This window comes from Equus quagga, chromosome 13 (genome assembly GCF_021613505.1).
Source record: "Equus quagga isolate Etosha38 chromosome 13, UCLA_HA_Equagga_1.0, whole genome shotgun sequence".
NCBI classification, from domain to species: domain Eukaryota; kingdom Metazoa; phylum Chordata; class Mammalia; order Perissodactyla; family Equidae; genus Equus; species Equus quagga.
Window position 1 is genome coordinate 62,150,800 of NC_060279.1, and position 27,422 is coordinate 62,178,221.

General features: G+C 50.8%; 3 protein-coding genes across 11 annotated transcripts; 2 read left to right on the plus strand and 1 right to left on the minus strand.

Annotated features, from left to right (window-relative positions):
- The first annotated feature begins 372 nt into the window (after positions 1–372).
- TSNAXIP1 (translin associated factor X interacting protein 1) lies at positions 373–15,151 on the plus strand. Of its 6 annotated transcripts, none has more exons than XM_046681684.1 (17): positions 373–651; positions 4,336–4,435; positions 5,539–5,623; positions 9,230–9,342; positions 9,490–9,616; positions 10,780–10,873; positions 11,438–11,634; positions 12,066–12,201; positions 12,638–12,807; positions 12,884–13,043; positions 13,120–13,250; positions 13,411–13,536; positions 13,675–13,827; positions 13,931–14,040; positions 14,246–14,372; positions 14,463–14,569; positions 14,779–15,151. In XM_046681684.1, the coding sequence occupies exons 2-17, from the start codon at positions 4,368–4,370 to the stop codon at positions 15,014–15,016; spliced, it is 2,142 nt and encodes a 713-aa protein (XP_046537640.1). In that variant the 5' UTR covers positions 373–651; positions 4,336–4,367; the 3' UTR covers positions 15,017–15,151. The 6 variants fall into 6 exon arrangements, with proteins under 6 accessions (XP_046537640.1, XP_046537642.1, XP_046537641.1 ...); XM_046681686.1 differs by having other exon boundaries at positions 14,730–14,899; XM_046681685.1 differs by lacking the exon at positions 5,539–5,623.
- On the minus strand, positions 15,137–22,423 carry CENPT (centromere protein T). Of its 4 annotated transcripts, none has more exons than XM_046681691.1 (13): positions 20,904–22,423; positions 19,677–19,767; positions 19,472–19,559; positions 19,266–19,362; positions 19,016–19,152; positions 18,848–18,884; positions 18,480–18,628; positions 17,622–17,822; positions 16,758–17,081; positions 16,423–16,513; positions 15,667–15,843; positions 15,474–15,578; positions 15,137–15,396 (listed from the first exon to the last, which is right to left on the minus strand). In XM_046681691.1, the coding sequence occupies exons 1-13, from the start codon at positions 21,014–21,016 to the stop codon at positions 15,273–15,275; spliced, it is 1,734 nt and encodes a 577-aa protein (XP_046537647.1). In that variant the 5' UTR covers positions 21,017–22,423; the 3' UTR covers positions 15,137–15,272. The 4 variants fall into 4 exon arrangements, with proteins under 4 accessions (XP_046537647.1, XP_046537649.1, XP_046537648.1 ...); XM_046681693.1 differs by having other exon boundaries at positions 17,622–17,783; positions 20,904–22,422; XM_046681692.1 differs by having other exon boundaries at positions 17,622–17,783; positions 19,677–21,036.
- Positions 22,424–25,368: 2,945 nt separating this feature from the next.
- THAP11 (THAP domain containing 11) lies at positions 25,369–27,422 on the plus strand. The gene has a single exon (XM_046681694.1). It carries the CDS (start codon positions 25,766–25,768, stop codon positions 26,705–26,707), a length of 942 nt encoding a protein of 313 aa, XP_046537650.1. The 5' UTR covers positions 25,369–25,765; the 3' UTR covers positions 26,708–27,422.

The following is a 27,422-nucleotide window of genomic DNA, read 5'->3' on the forward strand; positions in this document are numbered from 1 at the left end:
ATTGTGTCACTGGGGGCGGGGAGGAGCGGGACAAGATCCGCCCCACTCAGCCAATGGCCGGTGAGCCAACGGGGGCCGCAGGGAAACCGAGTCCGAGTCCGGCACCTCTCTTTGGACACTGCAATGCCTCGCCACATATAGGACTCCATATCCCACAATGCAGAGCTCTCCAGAGGCGGACCAAGTCGGGCTGGTAAGGAACTTTGGGAGATGTAGTACAAATCTTCTCACCCATAAGCCTGTCCAGCCCAGACTTCGGGACACCAAAAACTACAATTCCCGCTGGCAACGCGGCTCCGGCCTATTAGTTCACCTCCCTTCCCCATGGCCTCTGTTTATCCTCCTGCTTCAGTTCTGGTAGCTGGGGTCAAATCTGCCGTAGCGAATGACTCTGAGAGGACCCTGTTGCCGGGTCCGAGTCCACTTTTGCTACTCGGCCTTCCTCCCAGGCAGCGGGCACTGGGCTCGGGGGCGTGGCGCAGGCCTGACCCCGCCCCCGCCGCTGGGCGGCTGGGGCCTGGTCGCCATGGCGACGGGCTGTACACTACAGCAGCTTCCTAGGCCGCGGGTGCTGACTATCTGACTACTCGACTACCCGAGGGTTATGGCCGCCTCGAAGCCGCAGGGCTCCAGCTTCGCGACCTCGTCGAGGTAGGCGCTGGCCGGGCTGAGGGCGGAGAGAAGGGCTAGAGTACTTCCAGAAAGAGACACGGTACCTGATCCGGACCTCTGCACCTCCTGCCTGTGTCCTTTGGGGAGCTCCAGCCCCACAGGATCTGTGGTGCAGAAACAGTTGGAATCCGGGCTGACTTAGCCCAGAGACGACGTTGAGTGCTAGCAAAAGAGCCGGAGCACTTTATCATTAGTAACAGTCAGCTTATTTGTATTGGGCGTATGTTAGGTGCCAAGGGCTTTATATACCACATTTAACCCTCACGACAACTTTATGAGGTAGTAATATCACCATTTTACAAATGAATACGTAGAAGCCTGGAGAGATCATGTGCTTTACAGATGTTTATAAGCGGTAGATCTAGGATTTGAACCCAGGCGTGTGAGACTCTTGAACCTGAACTCAGCCACAGGGATAAACTGCCTCTTCATCCAATGGTTTAGGACAAAGATGCTTGTCCAATTGCTGGCTGATTCTAAGCAGCCAGGCACACTCCATGGCCTCAAGGTTGCTCCTGCCTGTATTAAGGGGTGCAGCCTGTGGGCACTGCAAAATATGACAACAAGCTCCGTTAGCCAGGGAAACCACAAAGTATAAAACATAAAACAAAAATTTTGGCCTAATATCTTTCTAGCTTTAGAAGTTCAGAGAGGGCCCTTAAATTCCACAACTCTGCTTCCATATCTCAAACATGGGGATGATACAGCCCACTTCACAAACACTGTTGGGAAAATTTAGGCAGAATATGTGAAACTCCATGACAGCTCGTGTATATAACAGGCATTTGGTAAGTGTTTAATGAATGTAGTTTCTCCCTTCTACTTATTCCCAATTCAAAAAAAGTAATCTCACCTAAACTCTAATCCTTCAGGGTCTGTTGCCTTGACAGAGAAAGGCTACAAAAGGCAGGAAAGTAAGTGACAACTTGACTATTTTATCCAGAACTAAAATGAATCTACAAGAACTAGACAGCAGGCTTGGGAAAGAGTGTCGTTACTGAGCACAGGAATGATTTAGGAAACTGCAATCATGTTCAAAAAGAATGTGAAACAGACTCAAAAAGAGATTCCCCATCTATTTTAAGAAGGAAGCAGGGCTGGCCTGGTGGCACAGTGGTTAAGTGTGCACATTCTGCTTTGGCGGCCCGGGGTTCGCCGGTTCGGATCCCAGGTGCAGACATGGCACCGCTTGGCAAGCCGTGCTGTGGCAGGCATCCCACATAGAAAGTAGAGGAAGATGGGCACAGATTTTAGCTCAGGGCCAGTCTACCTCAGCAAAAAGAGGAGGATTGGCAGCAGATGTTAGCTCAGGGCTGATCTTCCTCAAAAAAAAAGAAGGAAGCACAATGTAATTGCTGAGGCTGCTTTTGGTGGCAGTACAAAACATCATTCATTCCTGTCCATTTTCTTCATTCACCAATATTTAGTGATGTACATTGGGCAAGGTCACTAAACCTTAGAGGCACAGTGTGGGTGTCTTCCTCCAGCTCACCTTAGAGCAGGGCCAGAATGATGAAGGATAGGCCAGACCTTAGCACTATAGATAAGTCATCAGGACCGTCTAAAAGAGACCTTCAAATTGTGCACTTCCCTGCGTCAGGTTTCTTCTCCTCATTGGCTTTCTCCTTTCACCTTCACATCCCTGGCACGGTAGCTTCGTGGATGGAACTCAGCAGCTTGAGTTCACTCAGTACCAGCACATACCCCTGTCAAACCCACCCTGCCATCAGTTAAATAACTGAGTTTTCTCTACTTTTGAAATAAAAATATAGATAGTTCTTTCCCATTCCCCTCTGAGAATTGGTGTAAAATATTTAACATAATACTAAAGAAGCTTCGTAACATTTTGGTAAGTGTATAGGCTCTACCAAGTGTTTTTTAAAAAATTATTCTTATTTGCAAGTCTGTTTTTGACTATTGTCTCCTTTGACATTCAAAACTAACATCTGTTGACTGGATAAAGAAGATATGGTATATATATATATATATATATATACACACACACACACACAATGGAATACTACTCAGCCATAAAAAATGATAAAATCGTCCCATTCACAACAACATGGATGGACCTTGAGGGTATTATGTTAAGTGAAATAAGCCAGATAGAGAAAGACAAACTCTGTATGATTCCACTCATATGTGGAAGATAAACAAACACATGGACAAAGAGAACAGATTAGTGATTACCAGGGGGAAGGAGAGTCAGGGGTGGGCACAAAGGGTGCAGGGGTGTACCTATAAGATGACTGACAAATAATAATGTACAACTGAAATTTCACAATGTTGTAAACTATCATAACCTCAATTAAAAAAAAAAAATCTGTTACCTACTGAGCTTTTCCAGTTGACAACTTTTCAGGATTTGAAGAGTTCCCCATAGTTTTCTTGCTTACTTAGCCTTATGTGGTTCCAGCAGGAGGAAGAAGAACAGAGTTTAGAAAACTGACTGGTCTTGACAGGAAGGTATTGACCCAGTGAGCAGATAGGTTGATCTGCTGTGTCCTGTCTCAAACCCATGAATTTCTGGGCAAGAACCCTTCATTTTCCACACTGGCTGCTTATTCAAATGGTTTGCTCACACTTGTCCGATTGAGAGACAATAGAGGACTGGAATTTGGGATGTCAACTGCTCCATGGAGTCCATGCAGGACAGGGTTTCCCAACTGGGTTCATGTTACTACTCTTAACTTCCCTGGGTCTTAGGTAGTTCTAGTCTCTCTTTTATGAACAAAGACACTGAGGTTCAGAGAGGTTCAACAGCATGCTCATGGTTACCAGCTAGCAAGAGGAATAAAGACACAGGTCCATGTGGCAGCATATCACCCCCAAACACCCCCCATCATGGATTTCTGAAATTACTTCTTCCTTTTGTTCCACTTGGATCTGCCTGTCTACATGCAGCCCTCCCTTTTGATGCCTAAATGCCTTCCTAGCTTGAGCAAAGATGGCTCTCCCAAGAGGCCTAGGGGTTAAAAACCTCCTTAGGATCCACTTTTCTCCCATCCTGCTTCATAATTAACATCTGTGAAGCTCCTTGCAGTTTACAGGCTATTTTTGCATATCTCTTTTACTCTTATTTAAACATCACAACTTTGTGAGATAGAAAAAGCAAGAATTGTCTCCATTTCCTTATGAGGAAAATAGGCTGAGAGATGTTAAATTACTTGCCCAAGGGGGGTCCTGTTGGAACCCCAAATGTCAGCCCCCAGACCCTATCACCCACTTAATGGAGGATTGAGACTCACACCCCAGCTCTTGGACCCCAGACCCTGTTCTTCTTGTTCTATAGCACCTGACTTTCGTATCACACCCCCAGAGTATGCCAGAGTCACATAAATGAAACTCATTGGAGCCACTGCTGAACACTGAATGGAAGTGTAGGCCTGCAGGGTTCTCTGGGCTCATGGTGAGTGTGTCCTGCTGCTGCAGGAGTTGGTAAGACTCTGGTGATGAGAAGGTTTCTGGGAATGTAGGAAAATGGTTTGGGTACAGGGCCAGGAGCTTCTTGGCAGTGGGAATCTGGAGGCAGTGCTAGGAAGATCCAGAGCTTGGCTCTGAGGGCAGAGGAGCCCATGTCTTATAGATCTGGGAAGGGTAGAGGTTCTCTCCCCACTCAGGGCTCTGTCACCCACCTCTGTCTTCCCCTTCTCTGTGCAGAACACACCTGCGGCCTTCAGGAGTGACCATAGATGACTCCTTCATCACAGAAACTAAGAACTCCCAGAAAAACAAGCTTTCTCAGAAACGGAAGACGCTGGTTAGTGACAATGTCCTGTTGGAACTGCAGATGTCAGCCCTCAGACCCAATCTGCCTTCCTCTCTGCAACCCAAAAGCAACACCCACCTGAAACATGCCCCTAGAGCAGCTTCTCCCCTGTCGGGGGAGTGTGGCTTTCAGATGCTAGGCCCGCCTGGCTCTGGGGTGGGGTTGTGCACCCTTACCACACCTCATCTGAAAAGTCTTCCCAAACCTCCCCCGGCAGAGAGAGCCTCAGCCCTGCCCACAGACACCCTTCCCCTGCAGCTCAGCATTCTGGAGTGGACCTCATTTCTTCATCCAGCCCACCATGTGCCAGGCATTGTGCTAACTGCTGGGATGGTCCTCCCAGATCTGCTAAGGTCCTTCAGGGCTGTGACTGTATCTTTTTGTCTTTATGCTCTAGTGCCTGATAGGGTACTTGAGGGGCTGGAACATGTTGAGAGCTCTATAAACCCTCTGAGTGGGTGTTTGAAGGCGGGAGTAAAGGGATGTTCCTTCATCGCATTGTTGGCTCTAGATTGGAAGTAGAGATTCCTTACCAGCCTCAGGAAAGGTCCTTTCTCCATTCTTATTCTTTAAGATTTTTATATAAAAATGAATGCTGTGTTGTTAAGTACTCTGGGGCTTCTGTTGATATGATCATAGGATTGTTATATTTAATCAGCAAATAGCCATTACCCAAATCTCACAGATGAAAAAACATATTTGAGCAAACTGATAACTCCACCTCACAGTGGAGCACTGTGGGCTGTGTGGTGGTTTTCTTTGTGTGAGTGTGTCCTGTGTGGAGGATTTGGGGACACATGCGTGGCATACTTTGTGAGGCTGGGGACTTCCAACATGGGGACTCTGACTCCAGGGAGAGAAAGGGAGTCAGTGTGGACTCTGCAGAAACCAAGTGCAGCCACGGCCCCGCAAGACCCGATGACTTGAGGCGCCCGCTCCCCGGCCACCTCAGCTGCCACCTATTCGGTGGACCTGGGGCCTGGTTCTTTCGCTCCCTCTTCTGCAAGGTGGCGGCGACGCCGTTCTCAACCACCAGGGGACGTTGTTCCCTCCCACCGTTCCCCTGGGGCCGTCCTTCTCGTTCTTACCTGCAGGGAGAAGCAGAGAGCATGGAGCGCGCAGGAACACCACCTTCCAGCCATCCGCTGGCAGAGGCCTTCCCAGATATTAATAAACCAGGTGGAAGAAGCAACACTTGCCCAGAAATCAAAGTAGGGTGACCGCGTCTTCTCCCAGCAGAAACGGCAGACAGAACACGAGGAATGACCTTTTGAAAGTCTGAAAAACTTTCATTAACTCGCCAGGATTGGGTGCTTCTTTGACAACTTCCCGGGTGTTTTCCAGGGTTGCTTTGCGCTTTTATAAAAATCACGTCAAATTTGATAGTCTTTCAAAAAAACTCTGGCTTGATTTTTAACAGTTTGACTTCTCTCCTTTTTTCAGATTGTCTACTGCTACTTTTATTTCCTGTTTTTTTTTTTTAATTTATTATTGTTAGTTCCTTTTCAAGAACCAGAGGCTAAATGCTTTGTTTACTAATAGCGAAAGTATTTTAGGCAATTAAAATAAATACCTTGGGGTCACCCGTGGCGTAGTGGTTAGGTTCGCCCCCTCTGCTTCAGTGGCCAGGGTTCCCGGCTTTGGATCTCCCGGCTGACATACACACCATTCATCAAGCCATGTTGTGGTGGCATCCCACGTGTAAAATGGAGGAAGATTGGCGCAGATGTTAGTTCAGGGACAATCTTCCTCACCAAAAAATGAAAAAGAAGGAAAAAGAAATAAAATAAATACCTTGTGAGTGCTTCTCTGACCATGTCCCAAACATTTTGAACATGTAATTTTAATATTATTCCTATAATGTGTTGTATTTTAGGTAATAAATGTGTCAGGGAAAATATGAACTTATATTTAAATTTCTATATTTATATTGTCAGTTCCTATTTTCATCACATTATATCAGCAAATGCAAGACATATAGTTTCTGTTTTAAAAATGTGTTAAGACCTTATCTGTGGCCTGTGATTTATTTATTGTATATGTTAAAAGATTGTTCTTTACCTCTGTTTAATGCATGTTATATCTGTTCATCTGTCATTATCAATTATATCACTCTTAGCATTAGTGTCTTTTACCTTTCTCGACTTGATGTAGCTTATTCTGATAGGTGAGCTTTAAACTCTTTACTACACTTCTGTTTCATCATTTCTTTTTTTTCCCTCCTATGTTTTCATTTACTCAACAAATATTTGTTGATTCCCACTATGTGCCAGGCACTTGGGATACAGTGGTAAACAAGACAGAAATAGTCTCTGTCCCTGAGAGAAGACGAGAAAGTGGTGATGAAAAAGTGTGGGGCATTGGGCCTGGGAAGAACATCACAGAGAACCCTTGAGATCTTAAAGATGAGTAGTAAGGATAGAGCATTCTCGACCCAGGGAAAAGCATATGCAAACATATACACCCAGTGAGTACTGTTTCATTTTTATCCATGTTAAGTTATTGTGCTTCCTCATATATTTATTCTACAATGTTTGCTGAGTGCTACTTAAGATTGTGAAGAGTGTGAAGTACCATGGCCATCAGTTCTGAACGTACAGAGATAGGTCAACCCAGTCCCCTGCAAGAGGCCAGAGTCGTCCCTGGGACCTAGCAACAAGGCTTCCTATGTACTTTCCACAAATATTTAGGAAAAGCATGAATGATCTCAAGATTGAGATAAAACATGTGCAGAACTAACAGAATGCAAAGAAGAGCCCAAGGAGACAGTAGCATTTTCCACAATAGGAGGGTCAGGCACCAGTTACCATTAACCTGGAAAGACTTGTAGAATCTGAATATGTGGGGCATGGGAGGTAGGCCTGGCCTCTCCATCCCAGAAGAACCTGGAGGCCTGGCTCAGGGCACAGAGGGGGCTTTAACATTGAGTTCAATAATTCAGTTTTCTTTTAAATTTGAATACAATTCATGTACATTGTAGAAAATTTTGGAAAATGTACAGCTGTAGAAAAATAAGTCACCTATGGGCCTATTATTAGAGAATAATAATTGCTGCTAACCTTTTAGATTACTTCCTCCATTCTTTTCTGGTCTTTCATTCTACCTGGTTGTGCTTATTCCCTAATTTCAGTCTTTACTTAACCCTTAGAGCTATAGCATTAGTATATTTCTATGATAAGCCTCTTTGTAATCATTTCATGTCTGCATAACAATCTTCTATTTTTAGACACTTAGTTTTCTAATTTTTCCACAGTCATAAGTAAGGCTTTGAGGACCACCCTTGTGCATAAAGCTGCTACTCCATCTCTGTCTCCCTCTGCACTGGCTGCTCCACGCCTTAGCCTCAGCTGGCCTGCTGCATCCGTCTCTGATCATAGCTCTATAAAACTCCTGCTGTTTCTTTGAGGGTTTGGTGCTACCCAGGCAGTCTTTGTGTTCCTCTGCCCCCAGGTCCTGACACACACCCTCTCCCAGAGTGACCTCAGCTTCTCCCATGCACTCATTCAAGCTTTATTGGACATCGCTAACATCATCACCACCTCCTGCAAGATGACCAGCCTCCCCTGGCCCCCTGCAGTCAGGGCCCTCCACCCTCCCGTAACCTGAATTGGCTTCAGTCACTACCTGTTGACTTGTGACTGTCACTTCATTTGTCACCCCATTTCCATCATACCCTCAGCTTACTTCATGTCCCTGGAACTCAGCATGGGCTGTTATGTGCTATGACCTAGAAGTATTTGATGAACAAATCAATGACTGAATGGATAAACTCTAGAAGTGGGCTTCACTGGGTCAGAGGGCCATTTTTTTCTCTTATGTTTTGAATATTTCATGAAAAGGTTAAAAAATAAGTCCATACATACTAACTACTGCTTCCACCCCCTATGCCTGCTTAAGGTTCAAAATGAGAGCCCGCTGCCTCAGGGCACCCTCACTGTCTCCCCCTCTCCCAGGGGGTACAGCTCAGTCTCTTCCCAGGGTCCAAAGCTCACCCTGCTGCATCTCTGTAGTTCTGTCTATGTGTCAGTCCAGGCTTCAGCCTGGGCCTGCCCTCCTCTATCCTCCTCTTTAGCTCAACTGTGTTGTGGGGGCAAAGGCTGGTCCCTATAGGTACTCACATCTGTTTTCATAGCACAGGCATTCAATATTCACTGACATAGCTACAGAAGAGAAGAATAGTTTACCTTCACAGAGTTCCTAGGAGGTGCCTGAGTCTGTGTAAACCATTTCTCATTTCTACATGAACTGCTTTCTCATTGCATCCTCACATAAAAACAGTGTGATGGGGACTACTACCATCCCCATTTTACAGATGCAAGACTGAGGATCAAAGAAGTTAAGCCTGTGAGACATAGCTAATAAGAGAGATCTGGGATTTAACCCAAGCCCTCTCTAACTCTAGGGTCCAAGGTCTTAATTATGAACAATATTAAGAGATGTTGAGGGGCTGGCCTGGTGGTGCAGTGGTTAAGTGCGCGCGTTCCGCTTTGGGGGCCTGGGGTTCACCGGTTCAGATCCCGGGTGCGGACATGGCACTGCTTGGCAAGCCATGTGTGGTAGGCGTCCCACATATAAAGTAGAGGAAGGTGGGCACGGATGTTAGCTCAGGGCCAGTCTTCCTCAGCAAAAAGAGGAGGATTGGCAGCAGTTAACTCAGGGCTAATCTTCCTCAAAAAAAAAAAAAGAGATGTTGAAAAAAATCAGGAGTGGAATGGGGAGGATGGAGAGGAGCATCAGGAAGGGGAGCAATGTTGCCATGGTAACCCCACCTGTCCCTTCCTACAGTCCTGTCAGTTCTCCATCGGCGGCCACCTGTCCCCATGGCCCACATACACCAGTGGCCAGACCATTCTGCATAATCGAAAGCCCTGTTCAGATGACTGCCGGAAGCGAGCAGGGTAAGCCAGGGTCAGACCAATGGTGGATGCGCTGGTACAGACCCAGCATTGGGCCCAGAGACAGCGCAGAGGTGTGTGCTCCCTCAGACCAAGGGTGTAAGTGTCCCGTGGGGTGCCCATCACATCTCAGCCCACCACTCCCTGCAGAAGCTGGCAGCAGCAGCCCCTGGGCACTACCAAGCCATGGTACCTGGAGCAACTAGAGAACTACCTACGCAAGGAGCTCCTCCTGCTGGACCTGGGCACAGATTCTGCCCAGGAGCTGAGGCTGCAGGTCAGAGCCACAGAATAACAGTGGGAGGGCAGGAGGAGGGGTGGGAGGAAACCTTAGCTACAAGGACTAAACACTAAAGACCTTCAGGAAACACCAGCCTCTCCCAACTCTTTTGGATTCCCATTTCCAGTAAGAGAAACATGTTCTATGACAAAGCCAGTGAGAAGGCAAGGCTGTCAGTATGGAATCAAAACTCTCCTGAGGCTTGAGTTTTTCCACCTGAGTCAGGTGGACTGGGTGCTGTCTCCAGTCCCTTTAGCTGTGTGATTCCCAGCGCCCAGCTTGGGTCTAGGGACATCAGTGGATGGAGTCTGAATCCAGGCACTGGGGCAAATAAGGGTCATAGAGTGTCTACCAGCCCAGTGTTAACAGCCCCAGCTTGAGGAATGAGCCCAGACACATAAAGAAAGAAATCTAGATACAACTCCAATTCTGGTACATATTAGGGAGGGAATCACCAAATCCTGCTCAAACGAGGATGCTGACAGGGAATCCTGATATCATGACAGAAGTATTTGCTGAACATAGTCTGTGTGCCAGACCATAGATGAGGCTTGATATATGATTTCACAAGCTGAAGGTACCTAGCCAACAAACAGAAGCTGGAGAAGGCATACAGCTATGAAGTGGTGGCGCTGGGATTACAACTCAGGGCTGATTCAGGAGCCCATGCTCATTCTAGTATGCAATGCTGCCTCCAAAAACTTCCTCTGTGTCCAAGTGAGACAGGAAACCACACCTCTACTTCGAGGTCAGAATGCAAGACTATAGCCTTCGATCTCCTCCTCCCCACACAGAGCTGTAAGATGGGAAGGGGATGATGGTGAGAGGCCAAATGAGGCACAGTGCATGGAGGGGGCTGGCTGCCTGGAGAGCCAGAGAGGGGCCTTGAGTACAATGGGGGAGGTCCTGACCCTGGTGGTCTGCCAGGCCTCAGAGACAGCACCAGAGGAGGCCCCCAGAGAGCAAGTGGGGAGGACAGAGATGCCCCTCAGCTCCATAGCACTGTGAGAGACCTGGGTGGTGCCTGGGGCATTTATTTGAATGTGGGTCACCTGGCAGCTTCATGCTAGAACACTTCTAAGCCAAGCAAAGAAAAACTCAGGTCCTACTGAGGATGGCAGCTATAGGCCAGGAGGTGACAGGTTCCCTTTTTTTGCCAGCCTTATAGAGAGATCTTTGAGTTCTTCATAGAGGACTTCAAAACGTACAAGCCATTGCTATCCTCCATCAAGAATGCGTATGAGGTGATGCTGGGTAAGGCTGCAGCCTCCTCGCCTGGGCCCACCCTGGAAGGAGCGGAGAGGATCCTACTCTGACCTTCTGGGGCTCTGCAACAGGGCTGGGGCAGCTACTAACCGGGCCTTAAATTCATCAAGCCCTGCTCAGCCTTTTTGTTTACATTGTCCTGTGCTAGGGCACCTGATCACCTCCTGTCCTTGGGAAGCATGGTAGGGCAGAATCTGTAGGAAATAAATCAACTTTTCTATTAAGAGTAAAGCCCAGGAGGGGAGTGAGTATCTCTGGGAAGTGAGGAGTCTTCCCTCACCAGGCTCAGGAGATGCCAGGCATGGTGCAGCTACAGAACTAAAAGATATAGGGAGACAGGGCATAGGTTAGACTCCAGTCCTCATCTGGACTCTGCCCTTGATTTAAAAGCAAGTGTGAGAAGGCCTTACAGGGGCCATGCTTTGAATGAGGCATGCATAGGCTCCTGGAGTTTGCAAGGGACATAGCCACTCACTGTGACCTTAGGATCAGTGTCTCCTAGCTGTTTGCTCTCATGGCCCCAAAGGGATTCTCCCACCGGTCCCTCCTTAGCCCATCAGAGGGAGAAGATTCGAGCTCTGGAGCCCTTGAAGGCCAAGCTTGTCACTGTGAATGAGGACTGCAATGAGAGGATCCTGGCCATGAGGGCTGAGGAGAGATACGAAATCTCCATGCTGAAGAAAGAGAAGATGAATTTGCTAAAACTCATTGACAAAAAGAATGAGGAGAAGATCTCATTGCAGACTGAGGTAAATGGGAGTAGCGCGGTGACCAACTCCCTGAATTCTTGCCACCTCCACCCCAGGGGTGACCTTGAGCCCTTGGGCACTGAGATGACCCCCAGCTCCCTCCGCCCTTCTGCCTAGAATGACATACTGAACCACTACCTCCTCCCACACCCCCTGCTACCTCCACACTCTGCCCTCCTCCTTGGCTCAGCACTGGCTCAATGTGGTCCCAAGTGCCACCAGAGTCCTGTTGCTTGGCTGCCAGACTTTCTCCATAGGAGGAAGCATTGGCACTTTGCTGGATTCTCAGGAATGGCCAGTCTCCTCCTTCTTGTACCTTTCCTGTTCCCAGGCCCTGATGGGGCTACCCAGTACCCATCCCATCCCCTATGGTGACTAGCTACATTTAGGTCCAGAGGCAGCCCCTGACCACGCAGCCACCTTCCCAATAGGTGACTAAACTAAGGAAGAAGTTGGCTGAGGAGTACCTGCACTACCTCACTGAGCGAGATGCCCGCAAGATTCTCATTGCAGACCTGAATGAGCTACGGTACCAGCGAGAAGACATGTCATTAGCCCAATCCCCAGGTAAGCGTGAGGCTGGTTTCTCTCCCCTGAGGAGGCACCGGAAAAGAGTCTGGCTCTCACCACTAACCCTCATTCATTCAGCTCTCCTGATATCTGCTCATTCTGTGCCCATTCACAATGGGAGATGTCCCTGTTGCCACCTGGGTCTGTGGATCTTCTGAGCTAGACTGAGAATCATAGACTCATTGTTTAAGTAAGAAACAATTGCTGGCAGCTGAGGCAGCCTAGACTCCCTCAGGGCAGGACAGGCCTGGTACCCCCTGTCCTGGGCTTCTCTATTTAAGCCTAAAGCCCTAGGTAGTGCTGTGGGAAAGACCCAGGAGCTCCCAAGCAGGAAGCGCAGAAGGACCTGGGACATGCCCTGAGGGACACTCTAACCCTGCCCTGGGCTACAGGCCCAAAGCCATGGTGACATGAGCTGGTGGGCCCCTGGCAGGCATCTGGGGAGAGGACCCCGTGAAGTTAACACTGGCTCTGAAGATGACCCGGCAAGACCTGACCCGCACACAGATGGAACTCAACACCATGAAGGCCAACTTTGGAGATGTGGTGCCCAGAAGGGACTTTGAAATGCAGGAGAAGACCAACAGGGATCTGCAGGAGCAGGTACTGGTGGGCAGGCCAGGTAGGGTAGGGCAGGGTCATGCCTGTAGGTAGTGAGGACCAATCATCTTGCCTACAGCTGGACAGCTTGAGAGACGACTACGAAGAGGTCCGCAAGGAGCATGAAATACTGCTGCAGTTGCACATGAGCACACTGAAGGAGCGGGACCAGTTTTATTCTGAGTTGCAGGAGATCCAGCGCACCTCCACGCCACGGCCTGACTGGACCAAGTGTGAAGGTAATGATGACCACTGGGGCCCCAGGGACTGCTCAGGTGCATGATCTAGACTCCAATGTCCTCTCCCCTCCTGCAGATGTAGTGTCTGGGGGCCCAGATCGCTGGCATATGCTGGCTGAGGGCAAGAACAGTGACCAGCTGGTGGATGTGCTCCTGGAGGAGATTGGCGAGGGGCTGCTCCGGGAGAAAGACTTCTTCCCTGGTTTGGTAGGGAAGTCCCTGGGCTCGGGAGGCTTGGGGCCAGAGTCAGAACAGCCAGGCCTTGCTGCTGAGAAGACTTGAGGTTCTGGGGAACCATCTAGGGCTTTGCCTTGCTTGAGGGTGGGGCCAGATGAGCCCAGAGATGAGCTGACACTCTCCCTTTCAGGGCTATGGGGAAGCCATCCCCCCTTTCCTTCGATTTGATGGCATTGTGGAGAACAAGAAGCCAACCAAGAAGGATGTGGTAAATCTCCTCAAGGATGCCTGGAAGGAGCGGCTCGCTGAGGAGCAGGTCAGATCTCATCAGCCATTTTGGCCTGGCATGACCTCTAGAGTCCTCCAGGGGACTCCCTTGAGGTGTGAAGGAGCAGGGAGGAGGGCCAACGGAGGTGGGGCAGGCTGACTAAGTAGTCTTCCCTTTACCCTGCAGAAAGAGAAGTTTCCAGATTTCTTCTTCAATTTCCTGGAGCGTCGCTTTGGGCCTGGTGATGCCATGGCCTGGGCTTATACCATTTTTGAAAATATCAAGCTCTTCCGCTCCAATGAAGTCATGAGTCAGTTTTATGCAGTCTTGATGGGAAAGGTGAGTTTGGGCCTGGCCCTCCACCCTTTTTCTCCAGCATAGGCCAACTCTGTCCCCACCACTCCAGGAAGCAGTGAATTAGTCAATGCTTCCCTCTCTGTAGAGTAGTGAAATTGTGTACATCAAGCATAAGGAGACAGTAGCACAGCTGCTGAAGGAGATGACGAATGTTGACAGTCAGAACGAGGGGCTACTAACCATGGAGCAGTTAAGGTAAGAGGCCAGTTCGGCCACCCCAAACTCCTGCCCAACATCTCCTCTGCCAGGTGTACAGGGGAGGAAAAGGGAGCTGGAGGGAAGGGCCACAGCCTCCAGGCTTGCTGCCCTTTTGAGCACTAGTGGGGCTGGCAGAGGGGTGAAGGGAAACAGGTGGACAGGCCTCAGCCAGGCCCCTGTTGGCCCTTGTGTCTCCCCATAGCACTGTCCTCAAGAGCATCTTCCCCTTCAAGAAGGAAGAGAAAATTCAGGAGTTGATGGAGGCAGGGGGCTGGCATCCCAACAGCAGCAATGCAGACTTCCTCAACTACCGCTCATTGTTTATGGAGGTGGGTAGGGGAGTACAGGAACTTGCCCAGCCCTGGCCTCTGCTGGACCCTAGCCCATGTGGCCTCACTCTGCCTTGTGGCCCCTTCTAGGACGAGGAGGGCCAGAGTATGCACTTTGTGCAAAAGCTGTGGGAACAGTATATGGATGAAAAGGATGAATATTTACAGGAGCTAAAGCAGGAGCTGGGCCTGGAACTGTGAGTGACCCTGGGTCCCCATGGCCCACTTAGCCATAGGCAAGTCCTGCAGGCTGGGCCACAAGGTGGCATCTCAAGCCCCTGGGTCTCCCTTTGCGCTGAGCTTGCAGCTGGGCAGTACATACTGCTCAAGCTTGGTAGAGGGCATCTTGGCGTTTAGGGTACAGAGAAGAGGAGTCAAGGCCTGTCTCTCTTTCCTTGTGGGGCAGTCGTGATGAGGTGACCCTACGCAAGGTACGTGAGGCCCTGATGAACATTGATCCCGGTCTGGACAAGCAGACTCTGAACAGCTATTTGAGCCAGGCCTTCCAGCTACCTGTGACAGAACTGCCAGAGGAGGGTGAGAAGGAAGAGGGCATTGTGACACGGCTCCAGGCTGCACTGGAACAGCTTCAGATGGCTGACATCAGGCGCATGGGCGCTCGAGAGCATGAGCCTGCAAGCTAGTGCCACTGTGGGCAGCCTGTGTACTCCAGTACTGCTAACCTCTGACTTTTAGTATAAAATTGTTTGAACCCATGATATTCTCCAGGTTATGCTGGGGGGTTAGTCCCTGCCTGGCTGGTCCCAAGACATGCACCAAAACACAGCATATTCTGTTTGTGACACTTTATTGATACTGGCGGTTAGGGAGGAGACCTGGAAGAGTATGTGGAGCCAAGGGGCCCCAGGTAGGGACAGGGCAGGTATCAAGGCTTGGCCACTACTGGGCAGGGAAGACAGAGTTGCCACTGAATGCACAAGGGATGAGCAGCTGCCGGTACTCCAGGGGCAGGTGCCGCTCCACAAGCACATGCAGGGAGACTTGGTCGGTAACCAGGCCCTGCCTGCAGAAGAGGTTAGAGATAGACAGAATCAGCACCAGAACTCCCACAACCAGCACCTCCCTCTTCTGCCCACTTACCGTCGCATCAGCAGCTCCAGGTCCTCTGGCCTCACAGTCTTGCGGCCAGCATGAGCAGCGAACATCTCTAGGTCATCACAAAGATGCTGGAAATACTTGTCCAGGCTGCCATGAAGGTTTGGGTAGAACAGACTGAACAGACTGTTCGTGATCTGAGGGGTTCCTCTCCCCACCCTGAGTGTCCAGGACTCACCACTTCTCCACCATCTCAAGAGCCTTCTTCTCCATGGGCATCTTAGCATAGAAGCCAAAAAGTTTTGCATAGTGGCTCAGTCCAGTCTTGTAGGGATTTTGACAGGTCTTAGGGCCAGGAGTTCGAGCCCTGGGAGGAAGCCTGGCTGACAGAGGCTCCAGAGGCTCTGAAGGTGAGCTGGGTGCAGGAGTGGACAGAGTTAGCTAACTGCTGCCTGAAGAGGCTCCTAATCAAAGATAAGTCTTTCTGGCTCCTGCCAAGACTGGGGTCCTTGTGCCCCTTGGCCAGCCTGGACCAACAACTCCAACTATCTCCTGGGGGTCAGTAGGGACAGGGGGCCACATAGATGCCTGGTCTTGCCCTGGGGCCCTGATCCTCCATAGTCTGGACCCAATGTCCCAGTCTAGCCTCATCATACAAACTGGGACTTGCTCAGGCTCATGACCCTCAGGCCTCGGCATAGGCATCCCCTCCCCCTCAGCCCACTGCTGCTTGTCTGATTCTGTCCTCCCCCAGGATTGACTACAAACTGACCTAAGCACTTCCCCTACCCAGGCTCCTCTAAGCGCTTGGAAGCGGGCACCAGGATGACAGATGTGCTCTTGGTGAGCCCCACCCAGCCCACCTCAGGGTGCTCTACTGGGTAATCATCTGCATACCTATGGGAAGAAGGATAACCCTGTGGTGCCCAGTGTTAACTTCAGTGCCTGCCCCCTTCCCAAAAGGCACATGCAGAACAGGGTCATGGGATCTTACACTGCAGTGTTAGGCGGTGGGGCTGGCTCAAGACCCTGAATTCGCTTGGCCTGAAGAAACTCCGGGGTGCTGGAGGCCAACTCTGGACTTACTGTAGAGGAAGGGTAGGGTTACAGGGGGCTGAGGCCTGACCATCTCAGTCAACCCTGAAGGCCCATGGCCTCCTTGTCCTGTTCCTCTGAGCCCCATCTAGCTCCAACCAGTCAAGCAATGGGACCCTCAGTCTCCCTGGCCCAACATTACCTGTGCCCAGAAAAGCCCCTCCTCTAAGGCTAGGGCCTGAACACAGCTGTCACTTACCCACTCACCCCCGATCCCTGCACTGGGCCCCTTACCTCTCCTACTAGAGGTAGGACAATCTCCTGACGATCCTTCTGGCTCCTTGGTCTCAATAGCCCCCTGGGATCCCTCCGCTTCTGTCACCTGTGTGTGTCCCTCAGGCTCTTGTGCTCTGGCAGATCCTTGTGCTCTTGCTGCTTCCTTCACTTTGCTCATGCTCAAGCTTTTTTCTGTTCTTTCCTCTGCCTCCCCACCAACTCCATCCTGTAAGGGCTCTACTCCAACTTCTCCAAAGATACTACTGCTGGTGTTTGGGAAGTCCATAGCAAGGGCATCAACCTCTGCCTTTCCTGCCAAAAGTTGGGCTGGTTTCCCGGGACCTGAATCAAGAGGAGAGAATACAGGCTAGAGAAGCAGTAGGCCAAGGCTGTAGCTCTGAGAAGGGTAAAGATGGAGTAGTAAAACAAGCCTAGCCCATCAAGGAAAGAAGAAGGCCAGAGGCAGCCCTAGGGCCTGGCTTGTTTTTTGTTTTTTGTGGGTTTTTTGGTGCGGAAGATTGGCCCTGAGCTAACATCTGTGCCAATCTTCCCCTATTTTGCATGTTGGACACCACCAGAGCATGGCTCGATGAGCAGTGTGTAGGTCCATACCCAGGTTCCGAACCCATGAACCCCAGGCTGCCAAAGCGGAGTGCATGAACTTAACAACTATGCCACCGAGCCAACCCCCAGGGTACTGGTTTGGAGTCTCCTGGCCCAACACTGACTTTGCTCTTGGATGGAGGAGGGATCAGCAGCCAGGGGACTAGGGGTAGGGGTGGGGGGAGGTGGCACACATATGGACCTAAGCAGGGAAAACCACCAGTGACAATTCTCATCCAAGCTAGGCTTGGCTCCTGGCCACCTGCCCCACATACTCACTGTTGTTCTGCAGCCTAGGTCCAGTGCTCCGTGTCCTGTGACTAACAGCCCTCTCAGCATCTTCAGCCCCAGAATGAGAAGGGCAGGGCAGGGAGTGGTGCACACTGGGGGACCGGCCAACCAAAGGCTGGGAGAAAGGCTGGGTGTCCTCCAACACAGTGTCTGTTGGCAGGGTAGCAACAGAGGCTGTGAGGCTCTCACCTGGAGATCAAAGTCTAGTTGGCACTCAGTGTATTCCAGGCCCACCTGCTGCTACTCAGTCACCAGGGCCTGAGTAGTGGGCCCCATGAGTCTGCCCTGAGTGGCCTTCAGAGAGAGAAGACTATCTTGTATTTTAAGCCTTGTACTCTAAGCCACAGCAATCCTTGCTTATCTTCCTGCTCTTCTGCCTGTCATTTGCAGGCTCCACAGCTTGTCCCACCTAAACTGCTCACTCATGCCTCCACTCTCTACTTCTTACTCTGCTCCCTCTGCCTGGAACCCTCCTCTTACCCTGATGAACTTGACGTGTCTCCTGAAATCAGGCTCCCAGGTCAGCTCTGACTGGCTAGTTGATCCCGAAACCTGGCTCCTTTCAACCTCCCAACAAGCTCCAGCCACCACATCACACCCCTCAGCCCTGCAGCTCCTCAAGGATATGAGGTCCTAGAAAACACCGAGGGACTAAGACTGGGCCCCATCGGGACAAGAGGCATCTTGTAGAAAGAAAGCAGAAACTCCTCATAGACCTTCTGGCCAGGCTTGCTCAGTGTCCTTGACCCAATGAGAGGGTAGCAATCCTGGACTCAGCAGCACTTCCTATCTGTCATAGGGGGAGAGCTTTCACCACAGGCCAGAAGAAGGAAATCTCAGCCTTACCTGGAGGAGCCAAAGCCAGGGAGGTAGCTCGCAGATCCTGCAAAAATGCACCCACATCTACAGCTCGGCGGGTGGGAGGTCTGCGGGCCAAACCAGGCCTCTGCACTGACTGTGGCTGGAGAGGTGTGGCAAAGGTCAGGTTGAGGGAACTGGTGAGAGGGAGGAGGCATGAAGGAAAGTCAGGTACCTGAAGCCCAGCAACCCCCTACAGGATTCCCCCATCTGCCCTAGTGTCCTCATCTGTTAGAACATAGCCAGTATGTTACAAGGCTAAAACTGGCAGGGGGCAGTACGGCCAGATTCCATTCTAGTCAGCACCCTTTTCCCAAGCCTCTCCTCTACCAACCCCCTAGAACAGGCAACAGCACCTGGTGAGGGAGGAGGCATCAGCATTTCCACGAGGCTCTGCAAGAGGATATAAAAAGAAGAAACCATAATAAGTTACCTAGGTTCATGAAAGCCCTTTTTCAGGCCCCCTCAGCCTCTCCAGAGGACAGGAGAGAGACAGTGACCACAGGTGTTTTCCAGGGCCTCACCTTGGGAGAGAGGCAGCCCCTTGTCCATTCCTTCCTGAAACACTGACAATCTCAGCCTCTGCTTCCTCCTGCCAGGAGCAAGCAGACCTGGAGCCAGAGTTGTGGGGGGTTCGAGCTCAGGAAGTTGCAGCTCCAGGCTACAAGGATGGAGCTTATCTCAGACACGCCAGGAAGCCCAATTCCGGCTTTTGGGACCCCCAAGAGGCTCCCTGCCCAACAGCTCAGCCCAACAAGGGAATTCACTGTGCACCTGCCCCGACTGCTTTCCCGGCTGGAGGGCTGGACCACCTGTGGTGCTGGCCCTGGCTTCACCACCGACTTTGGCATCACGATGGAAGATTCCGGGGCTGCAGAAACAGCAAGGAGAGGGTGGGGCTGGCAGGGCAGGCTGCTCTGAATGAGGGATTATCACAGGACTGGTGCCGAACTCTGACCAGCAGGCCAGTGCTCACTCACCAGTTAGCAGGATGTTCTTCAGCAGAGTCCGGGGTGTCTGTTCCTCCAGGTATCCACTGGCCTGAACATGGGCCAATTTGCCAATAGACTATGGGCAAAAGCACCAAAGCAATCAGTCTGTTCCTTTGCCTTGAGAGTCCCTCAAGGTGGGCTCCACCTTGAAGGTAGTCAGAGCCCTGTAGTGGTCAGTGGGCTGGGCACTTACTCTGATTCTTTGGGAACGCCGCCTGGCAGTTGTCTTTGTTTGGCTGCTCAACCTCCTAGAGGAAGGAGTTTCAAGCAGGGCTCTCTGGGCTCTGTGTAAAGACCAGCAACTCTGAATTATGCAGGGAGGGGGAACTAGAGGATGCAGAGACGAGCCTTCATCAGAGATCTTGGCCTGAAGTCCTTTTCCCTCAGGGCCAGGGACCCAGAAACCACCTGCCCCTCCCATAGCCCCTGTTGCCAGTCCTATGTCAACAAGGTTGTGGATGAAAGGGAGCCTGAGGGATATGGAAAGAGAGAGAGAATATGATGACCCAGCCAGAAGGAAGGGCTGAGGAAGGCTTCACAGAGGTGACTTTGGCAGAAGTAGGGGTTAGCCACACAGACAAGAGGAGCAATTAGAAGAGTATCCATTCCAGACATTAAAATAACAATCCAAGAAGTATACTTAAATATTTTTAAAGCTTTAAGTACTTGTCAGGGTCTGACAACCTCCACATGGGTCACTCCAGCCCTGGTCTCTCCAGTCCAATCCCTCTCAGATTCCATAATCACATAAATGTTCCCAGAGCACAGCTCCCAGCTCATCACTCATAGGTCTAAAACCTGTAATAAATGGCTTCCCATTGCCAATAAGGGAACTGCACTGCCCCAATCTGGTATATGCCAACTTCTACACCCTCTGCACCACGAGCTCTCCACAGCTCTCACTCACTGACACTCCCACCAAGTCAGGTCAAATTCCCAGCAAAGCATCTTTCCAGTTCCTGCCTCCCGACTTCAGCCCAGGCTGTGCTCTCCAGCTCCTTTCCCATCTTCTAGCTGGGAGCTACAGAGACAGTAGGACTGAATGCGCAGGGAAAGGTGAGGACCACCTGGGAGACAGCTTAGGGCAGATGCCTGGACGCACTCTGGAACAGGGCACACCTAGAGAACAGGGCAGAAGGCCAGATTCTGAGCGCCTATCCTTCGCCTCCAGAGGCGGACACTCAAAGACGCTGGCATAGTTGAGCTCTGTGGTCCCAAGCGGCCTGGAGTCACAGGGGGGTAGGGTGATGGGGACACAAAGACCTGACCCGAGCCCAGCTCGGGGAGTAGAGCCAGTTCTCAGAGCCCTGGGCTCTACTCCTCTCCGAGGTTCACTTTCCCTTTCCAAACAAGGTCTGCACAGGACCCCACCTCCCAGGCCTTCCTGTTGCTCATGTGCTGCGGCGGGGCCCTCACATACCCAGCCCGAGCACTCCGGAGTCGCCGCGGGGTGCTGGGGTCCGCTGTGTCCAGCACGCGCCGCAGAAGCGTGCGCGTCGTAGGCTCGCTGTCGGGGCTGCCACTGTCCGCCATCGCCTCAGTCGTCTGCCCTCCCAACCGCTGGACTAGCCGTGTCTGCCGCCTTCCCGCCGCCGCATTTAAGCCAACTCTCGCGAGGCTGCCGCACGGCCCCACGGGAATTGCAGTTCTAGGTCCATTGCTCCGCTGAACGTGGTGGGTACAGGGGTGGTTGCAAACTTTGAATTTGGAGGCAGCTTTCCTCGGGAGTGAGCCTGGGCAAATGCGTGCAACCAGTCAAAGCCTTGGTTTCCTCACCTGTAAATTGAGGATGATACTCAGTAAGGGGCTTGTAATGATTCAATGAGATAATGTTTAATTCAGAATCTGACATACTAAGCCAGGCCATCAATAAATAGCAGTCACTATTATTAGAATGTCTTTCGTTCCCATCTCCCTCTTTGAAGATGAGGAGAGGCACACTGGGCCCAGGAAAAATAATTTTATCCTATATGTGACTTGGTCAGATTTGCATTTGCAAAAGCCTCCGTCTGTAGGATCTCTATCAGAAGAAATCAGTTTGCAAACTCGGGGGGTAGTGGGCTGTTTGTGATCAGCAGAGATTTTTATGATCTCCAAACGTGTAATTTTGAGATGGATTCTGTCTTTCAAAAGTTCTGTTAATGCTGGAGACTCCATTACCATATTTTTCACCAGTTGACAGCCCCCTAGTTTTCTTAAATTTTCATGGGAACTGAATTAGAATGTAGGCTGTGAGTCTCCTGTGGAGTTCTCCTTTTTGTTCCTAGATTGGGTGTAAAGTATCAGATACTGGAGACAGGCATGGGCATATTTGTGCTTGTGTTAAAAAATGGAGCAAAGTAAAAATTAGATTCTTGCTTTTCAAAATAAGAGAACTGCAGAGGAAAAGCATATCAATATTCCTTGTAATTTAGATCTGACCTCTGTGTTGTCTGACTTAATTTGCTAGCCCTTTGCAGACACCTTTCCATGGTCACCATCAATCACTTAAGTGCAATATTTATTTATTTATTTATCTGTCTATTTATTTATTGTGCTTTGAACTGGATAATATGGAAAAAACAAAACAAAAATCTTTTCAAAATGGTTTGAGAATGTGCTTATTTTTGCAGAGTATTATTCTATGTGTTTACATAATGGATTAAACTTTATATTTACTACTTGTTTAAAAAAAATCCACTGAGTTCATGAAGTGAGGGAGGGAGGAGTGAGAGAGATTGGCAAGGGCTAGACCATGTGTGGTCTCCAAGGCTCTGGAAAGGAATTTGGACATTATTCTAAATGCAATAGGTCACTGGAGGGATTTAAGCAGAGGTGTTATGTAATCATATCTTCTCTGGCAGCCATGTGAAGAACAGATTGTCAGGGAGGCAAGACTGGAAGCAGGGAGACATGCTACAGAGTTCTTGCCTTTCTCCAGAGGTGACAAGATAAAGGGTGGGCAGGGCAGTGTGAGTGGGGAGAAAGCCATGCATTCCAGATTTGTCGTTTTTTTTTTTTTCTAAAGATTGGCACCTGAGCTAACATCTGTTGCCAATCTTCTATTTTTTTTTCCTTCTTCTTTTTCCCAAAGCCCCCCAGTACATAGTTGTGTATTCTAGTTGTAGGTCCTTCTGGTTGTGCTATGTGGGAGGCTGCCTCAGCATGGCCTGATGAGTGGTGCTATGTCCCTGCCCAGCCTCCGAACTGGTGAAATCCTGGGTCACTGAAGTAGAGCGCACGAACTTAACCACTGGGCCACAGGGGCGGCCCCCTAGATTTGTCTTGAGTGTAGAAGATTAAGTATAGATTAGAGGAGATTTTCTGTACTGGAAGGTAGAGTTCTATCAATTATAATCTGCAATGTTTTGTACATAAAGAAATTATGTCAAGTTGACCTCTCACTAACATTTTTTGAGCAAGGTAGGTCTTGAGACAGGAATAGAACCGTATCAGTAACTGTATGACAATGAAAATACATAATAACAGATATAATGATCTTTTGCTGTACTGCACACACTTTATAAACATTTAAACATATAAGAAAATGTGTATTCATGTTTTTACTGTAGCATAAATGATTCACCCAAATGAATGCACATGTTTCACCACTGGCTACACATACTAGAGAATGCATTTCTGAATTTGAAGGGCTTCAAGCTTTGGACCCCAGCTGCACAGACCAGGAGAAATGGGAGTTTCTCCTGTTATGGGTCTGAGAAACCCACACAAATACCAAGGATCACATTGGTTGTAAACAGAAATGCAATGGTAATGTCTGGGTGTTGAGACCAGAAAAATAGTTCTTTTTTTCCATTGTCCTGTATTTTTCTAAAATATTTTAAGTATGAGTCCCTTGTATAATAAACAACAAACTAAAAAAAAAAAGTAACAGTTAACTTGGAGTGTTATTTTTTCTTTCACGTTTTTATTTTATTTTATTTTGAGGAAGATTAGCCCTGAGCTAACTGCTGCCGATCCTCCTCTTTTCGCTGAGGAAGACTGGCCCTGAGCTAACATCTGGGCCCATTTTCCTCTACTTTACATGTGGAACACCTACCATGCATGGTGTGCCAAGCAGTGCGATGTCCACACCTGGGATCTGAAACAGCGAACCGGGCCGCCGAAGCAGAACGTGTGCACGTAACCACTGTGCCACTGGGCCGGCCCCACTTCCACGTTTTTAAATAGCTCGATCTATTTTTGTTTTTTGGGGTTTTTCTTTAGGAAGTTTAGCCCAAAGCTAGCATCTGCTGCCAATCCTCCTTCTCTTTTTGCTGAGGAAGACTGGCCCTGAGCTAATATCCGTGACCATCTTCCTCTACTTTATATGTGGGACGCCTACCACAGCATGACTTGACAAATGGTGCTATGTCCGCCCCCAGGATCCGAACCCATGAACCAGGGCAGCCTAAGTGGAACGTGCGAACTTAACCGCTGTGCCACCAGGCCACCCCTATTTTTGTTTTTATATCAAATAATTAGAAGTAATATATACTAGGCTTTGATTTCATACCCGTGGTCAGTAATCAGCAGGGAAAAAAATGAGAGGGAGAGTTTGCAGAAAGAGGGACGAAGGGCAAGAAAAAGTGGAAGAGGGGCCGGGTGGTGGCGCAGCGGTTAATTGTACACGTTCTGCCTTAGCTGCCCCAGCTTTGCTGATTCAGAGCCCCCGTGTAGACATGGCACTGCTTGGCAAGCCATGCTATCATAGGCGTCCCACATATAAAGTAGAGGAAGATGGGCATGGATGTTAGCTCAGGGCCAGTCTTCCTCAGCAAAAAGAGGAGGATTGGCAGATGTTAGCTCAGAGCTAATCTTCCTCAAAAAAAATAAAAGAAGAAGAAGAAAGAAAAAAAAAAGTGGGAGAAAGGGGGTACTCAGCAAAGGAGGGCTAGCTTGCAGGTAATTCCCTTGGACGACTCCCACAGCCTCTCTTGACCTTTAGAACATTTTCCCCATAGACGTCAATGGCGTGGGGAGCTGTCTTGTTAAAATACAAATCCTGTCCATCCTCTCCTTTAGCACCCTTTAACAGCTCCCAGACGAGTGCAGAAGAAAATTCCAAATCTTTTAATTCGACCCAGTTTGGATCTTTCGGGCTTCTGCCGCACCCTTCCAGGCTCTTTAAGGGCGGAGCCTAGCTCTTTACTGCCTCCAGGGTCCCCTCCCTGGAGGAGGTACCGTTCTCGGGGCTAAGAACCGGCTACTCCTCCCTATGTAAGCTTTTCGTTGTTTCTTCTTCCTGGGCCTCCATCTCCCATTTTCTCCTGTGTCCTGTTCATTCCTTTGGAAGTTTATTTCTGTAATGAGACAGGCATTCACATGCATTCACATCTATTATCCAAAAGTCGGACCTCCATCCCTCTAGGTAGTCAGGCCAGGTCGATCTGTCTCTTGCAAGGTTCCCAGCTCCTTACAATGTGCCCAGCACACAGTAGGCGCCTACTGGTGACTATGTATGTTTAGATCAATAAGTGAGTCAACGCAAGCAGCCGCTGAGTCGCGGAAGCGTCCCCAAGGCAGAGAAGGGGTCTCCTGAGGTGTTTCAGGGCGCTGAGGGGGGGGTTCCCCACCCGACCCTCGCGACCCTCGCAACCCTCGCAGGAATGCAGTCAACTAACAGCCGCAGAGGGTTGGCGGACCGCTTCTGACAGGCCGCACTACCTCGCCCAAATCCTGGTCAGCAGTAACCCGAACTCTCCCTTAGGGGGCGCTCCAAGCCGCAGCCGCCCAGTTCAAGGCAAGGCATTGCGGGACTTGTAGTTTCCGTAGGCACATGCCCAGGGCGCTTGCGCAGTGGAGAGGCGCGCCCCGCCTCATCCCAATCAGGATTCCAGGTCCTTGTGAAGGACGGTCCGGGCGACAGCGTTCCAGCCGATTACATCTCTCTCTTTCGCCGGGGATGAGCCAGGTGGGAAGAAGAATCTGCTCTGCGTTGGCCGTCGCAGTGCCCTGGAAAACGGCCGGAATAAGCACACCCCCGCTCCGGAAGTGAGCGTCTTCTAGCGCGGTGCATTGTGGGGGGCGTAGTCCTCCTTTCCAGGCGGTCCTTCGCGGCGTCCCCGGGGCCGACTCCCGAGCGCAGGCGGGCGGCCGGGCGGGCAGCGCAGCGCGGGCCGGCGGGAAGCGTATTCTGGGCACGGGGCGCAGGGCCAGGCCGGCCGCGCCGGGTGGCAGTAGTGGGAGGCCGCTGAAGGCCTCGCGCGGCGCCGCCCGTCGAGGGGCGGGCGGCGGCAGGCCGACTGGGCCGTCGAAGGGCTCAGGAGGCCGGTGGGCCGGGCCGGGCCGCGCGGCGCAGCCATGCCTGGGTTTACGTGCTGCGTGCCGGGCTGCTACAACAATTCGCACCGGGACAAGGCGCTGCACTTCTACACGTTTCCCAAGGACGCTGAGCTGCGGCGCCTTTGGCTCAAGAACGTGTCCCGTGCCGGCGTCAGTGGGTGCTTCTCCACCTTCCAGCCCACCACGGGCCACCGTCTCTGCAGCGTACACTTCCAGGGCGGCCGCAAGACCTACACGGTGCGCGTCCCCACCATCTTCCCGCTGCGCGGCGTCAACGAGCGCAAAGTAGCACGCAGACCCGCGGGGGCCGCAGCCGCCCGCCGCAGGCAGCAGCAGCAGCAGCAGCAGCAACAACAACAACAACAACAGCAGCAGCAGCAGCAGCAGCCGCAGCCGCAGCAGCAGCAGCAGTCGTCGCCGTCCGCCTCCACTGCCCAGACCGCCCAGCTGCAGCCGAACCTGGTGTCTGCCTCTGCGGCTGTGCTCCTCACCCTTCAAGCCGCTGTAGACAGTAGCCAGCCTCCAGGATCCGTGCCGCCGGCGCCCACCACTCCCACTGGAGAAGACGTGAAACCCATCGACCTGACGGTGCAAGTGGAGTTCGCGGCCGCAGAGGGCGCAGCCGCCGCAGCTGCCGCGTCGGAGTTGGAGGCTGCTACGGCAGGGTTGGAGGCCGCCGAATGCCCTATGGGCCCCCAGTTGGTGGTGGTGGGAGAAGAGGGCTTCCCCGATACTGGTTCCGACCACTCGTACTCATTGTCGTCAGGCACCACAGAGGAGGAGCTCCTGCGCAAGCTGAATGAGCAACGGGACATCCTGGCGCTGATGGAGGTGAAGATGAAGGAGATGAAGGGCAGCATCCGCCACCTGCGTCTCACCGAGGCCAAGCTACGCGAAGAACTCCGCGAGAAGGATCGGCTGCTGGCCATGGCTGTCATCCGCAAGAAGCACGGAATGTGAACGGGTCCCCCTGCGGCCTGTGGGACCCCCGGACCCCTGCCAGCCTTAGAGGATCTCAGGCTGCTGCTGTTGAACTCCCCCATACTCCAGGGGCATTGGTGGATAGTACTGAGGCTTAGGGCAGCTGGACTCTTTTGCTGGTTACCTGGCACCCTCTCTTGTTTCCTCCTGAAGCAAGATCTTGAAGTCTGGGACCTCAGACTCTGCACTGGTGATACCAGCAATTATGACTTTGTCTATCCCTCAACCGCACCCCCAGTTTATGTTGCAGGTTCTGGTTAAGCAGAGGCTTCAGAACCACTGAACTTGAAACTTACCCCCTAAGGATGCAGGTGGGATGCCCAAGGACTGTGGGTTTGGGAAGACAACACCTTGAGGTTGGCCAGCAATCAGAGACAACTCTTCTGTGCGTAGTGATAAGAGCTCCAAGTAACATCAGTTCTCCTATTCATGCTTTTCCTTCCCAGGTGCAGCCTGTGATTCTGATGGGGACTGGCAGATCTATGTCTCTGTCTCCTAGGACCTCCCTCCCCAAGAGGCCATCTACTAAGGGATCTAGGTGACCTGCTGATGGAGATCCAGCTTGCCAGGGACTTAGGTTTATCCTGTTTTGTTTGCTACTGGTTACAAATTCTATTTTCTGTACAATTAGTCAGACTAAAGTTTTCACTGTGTTTGTTTGGCAAAACGAATTAAACAGAAAGTAAGGTTTTTA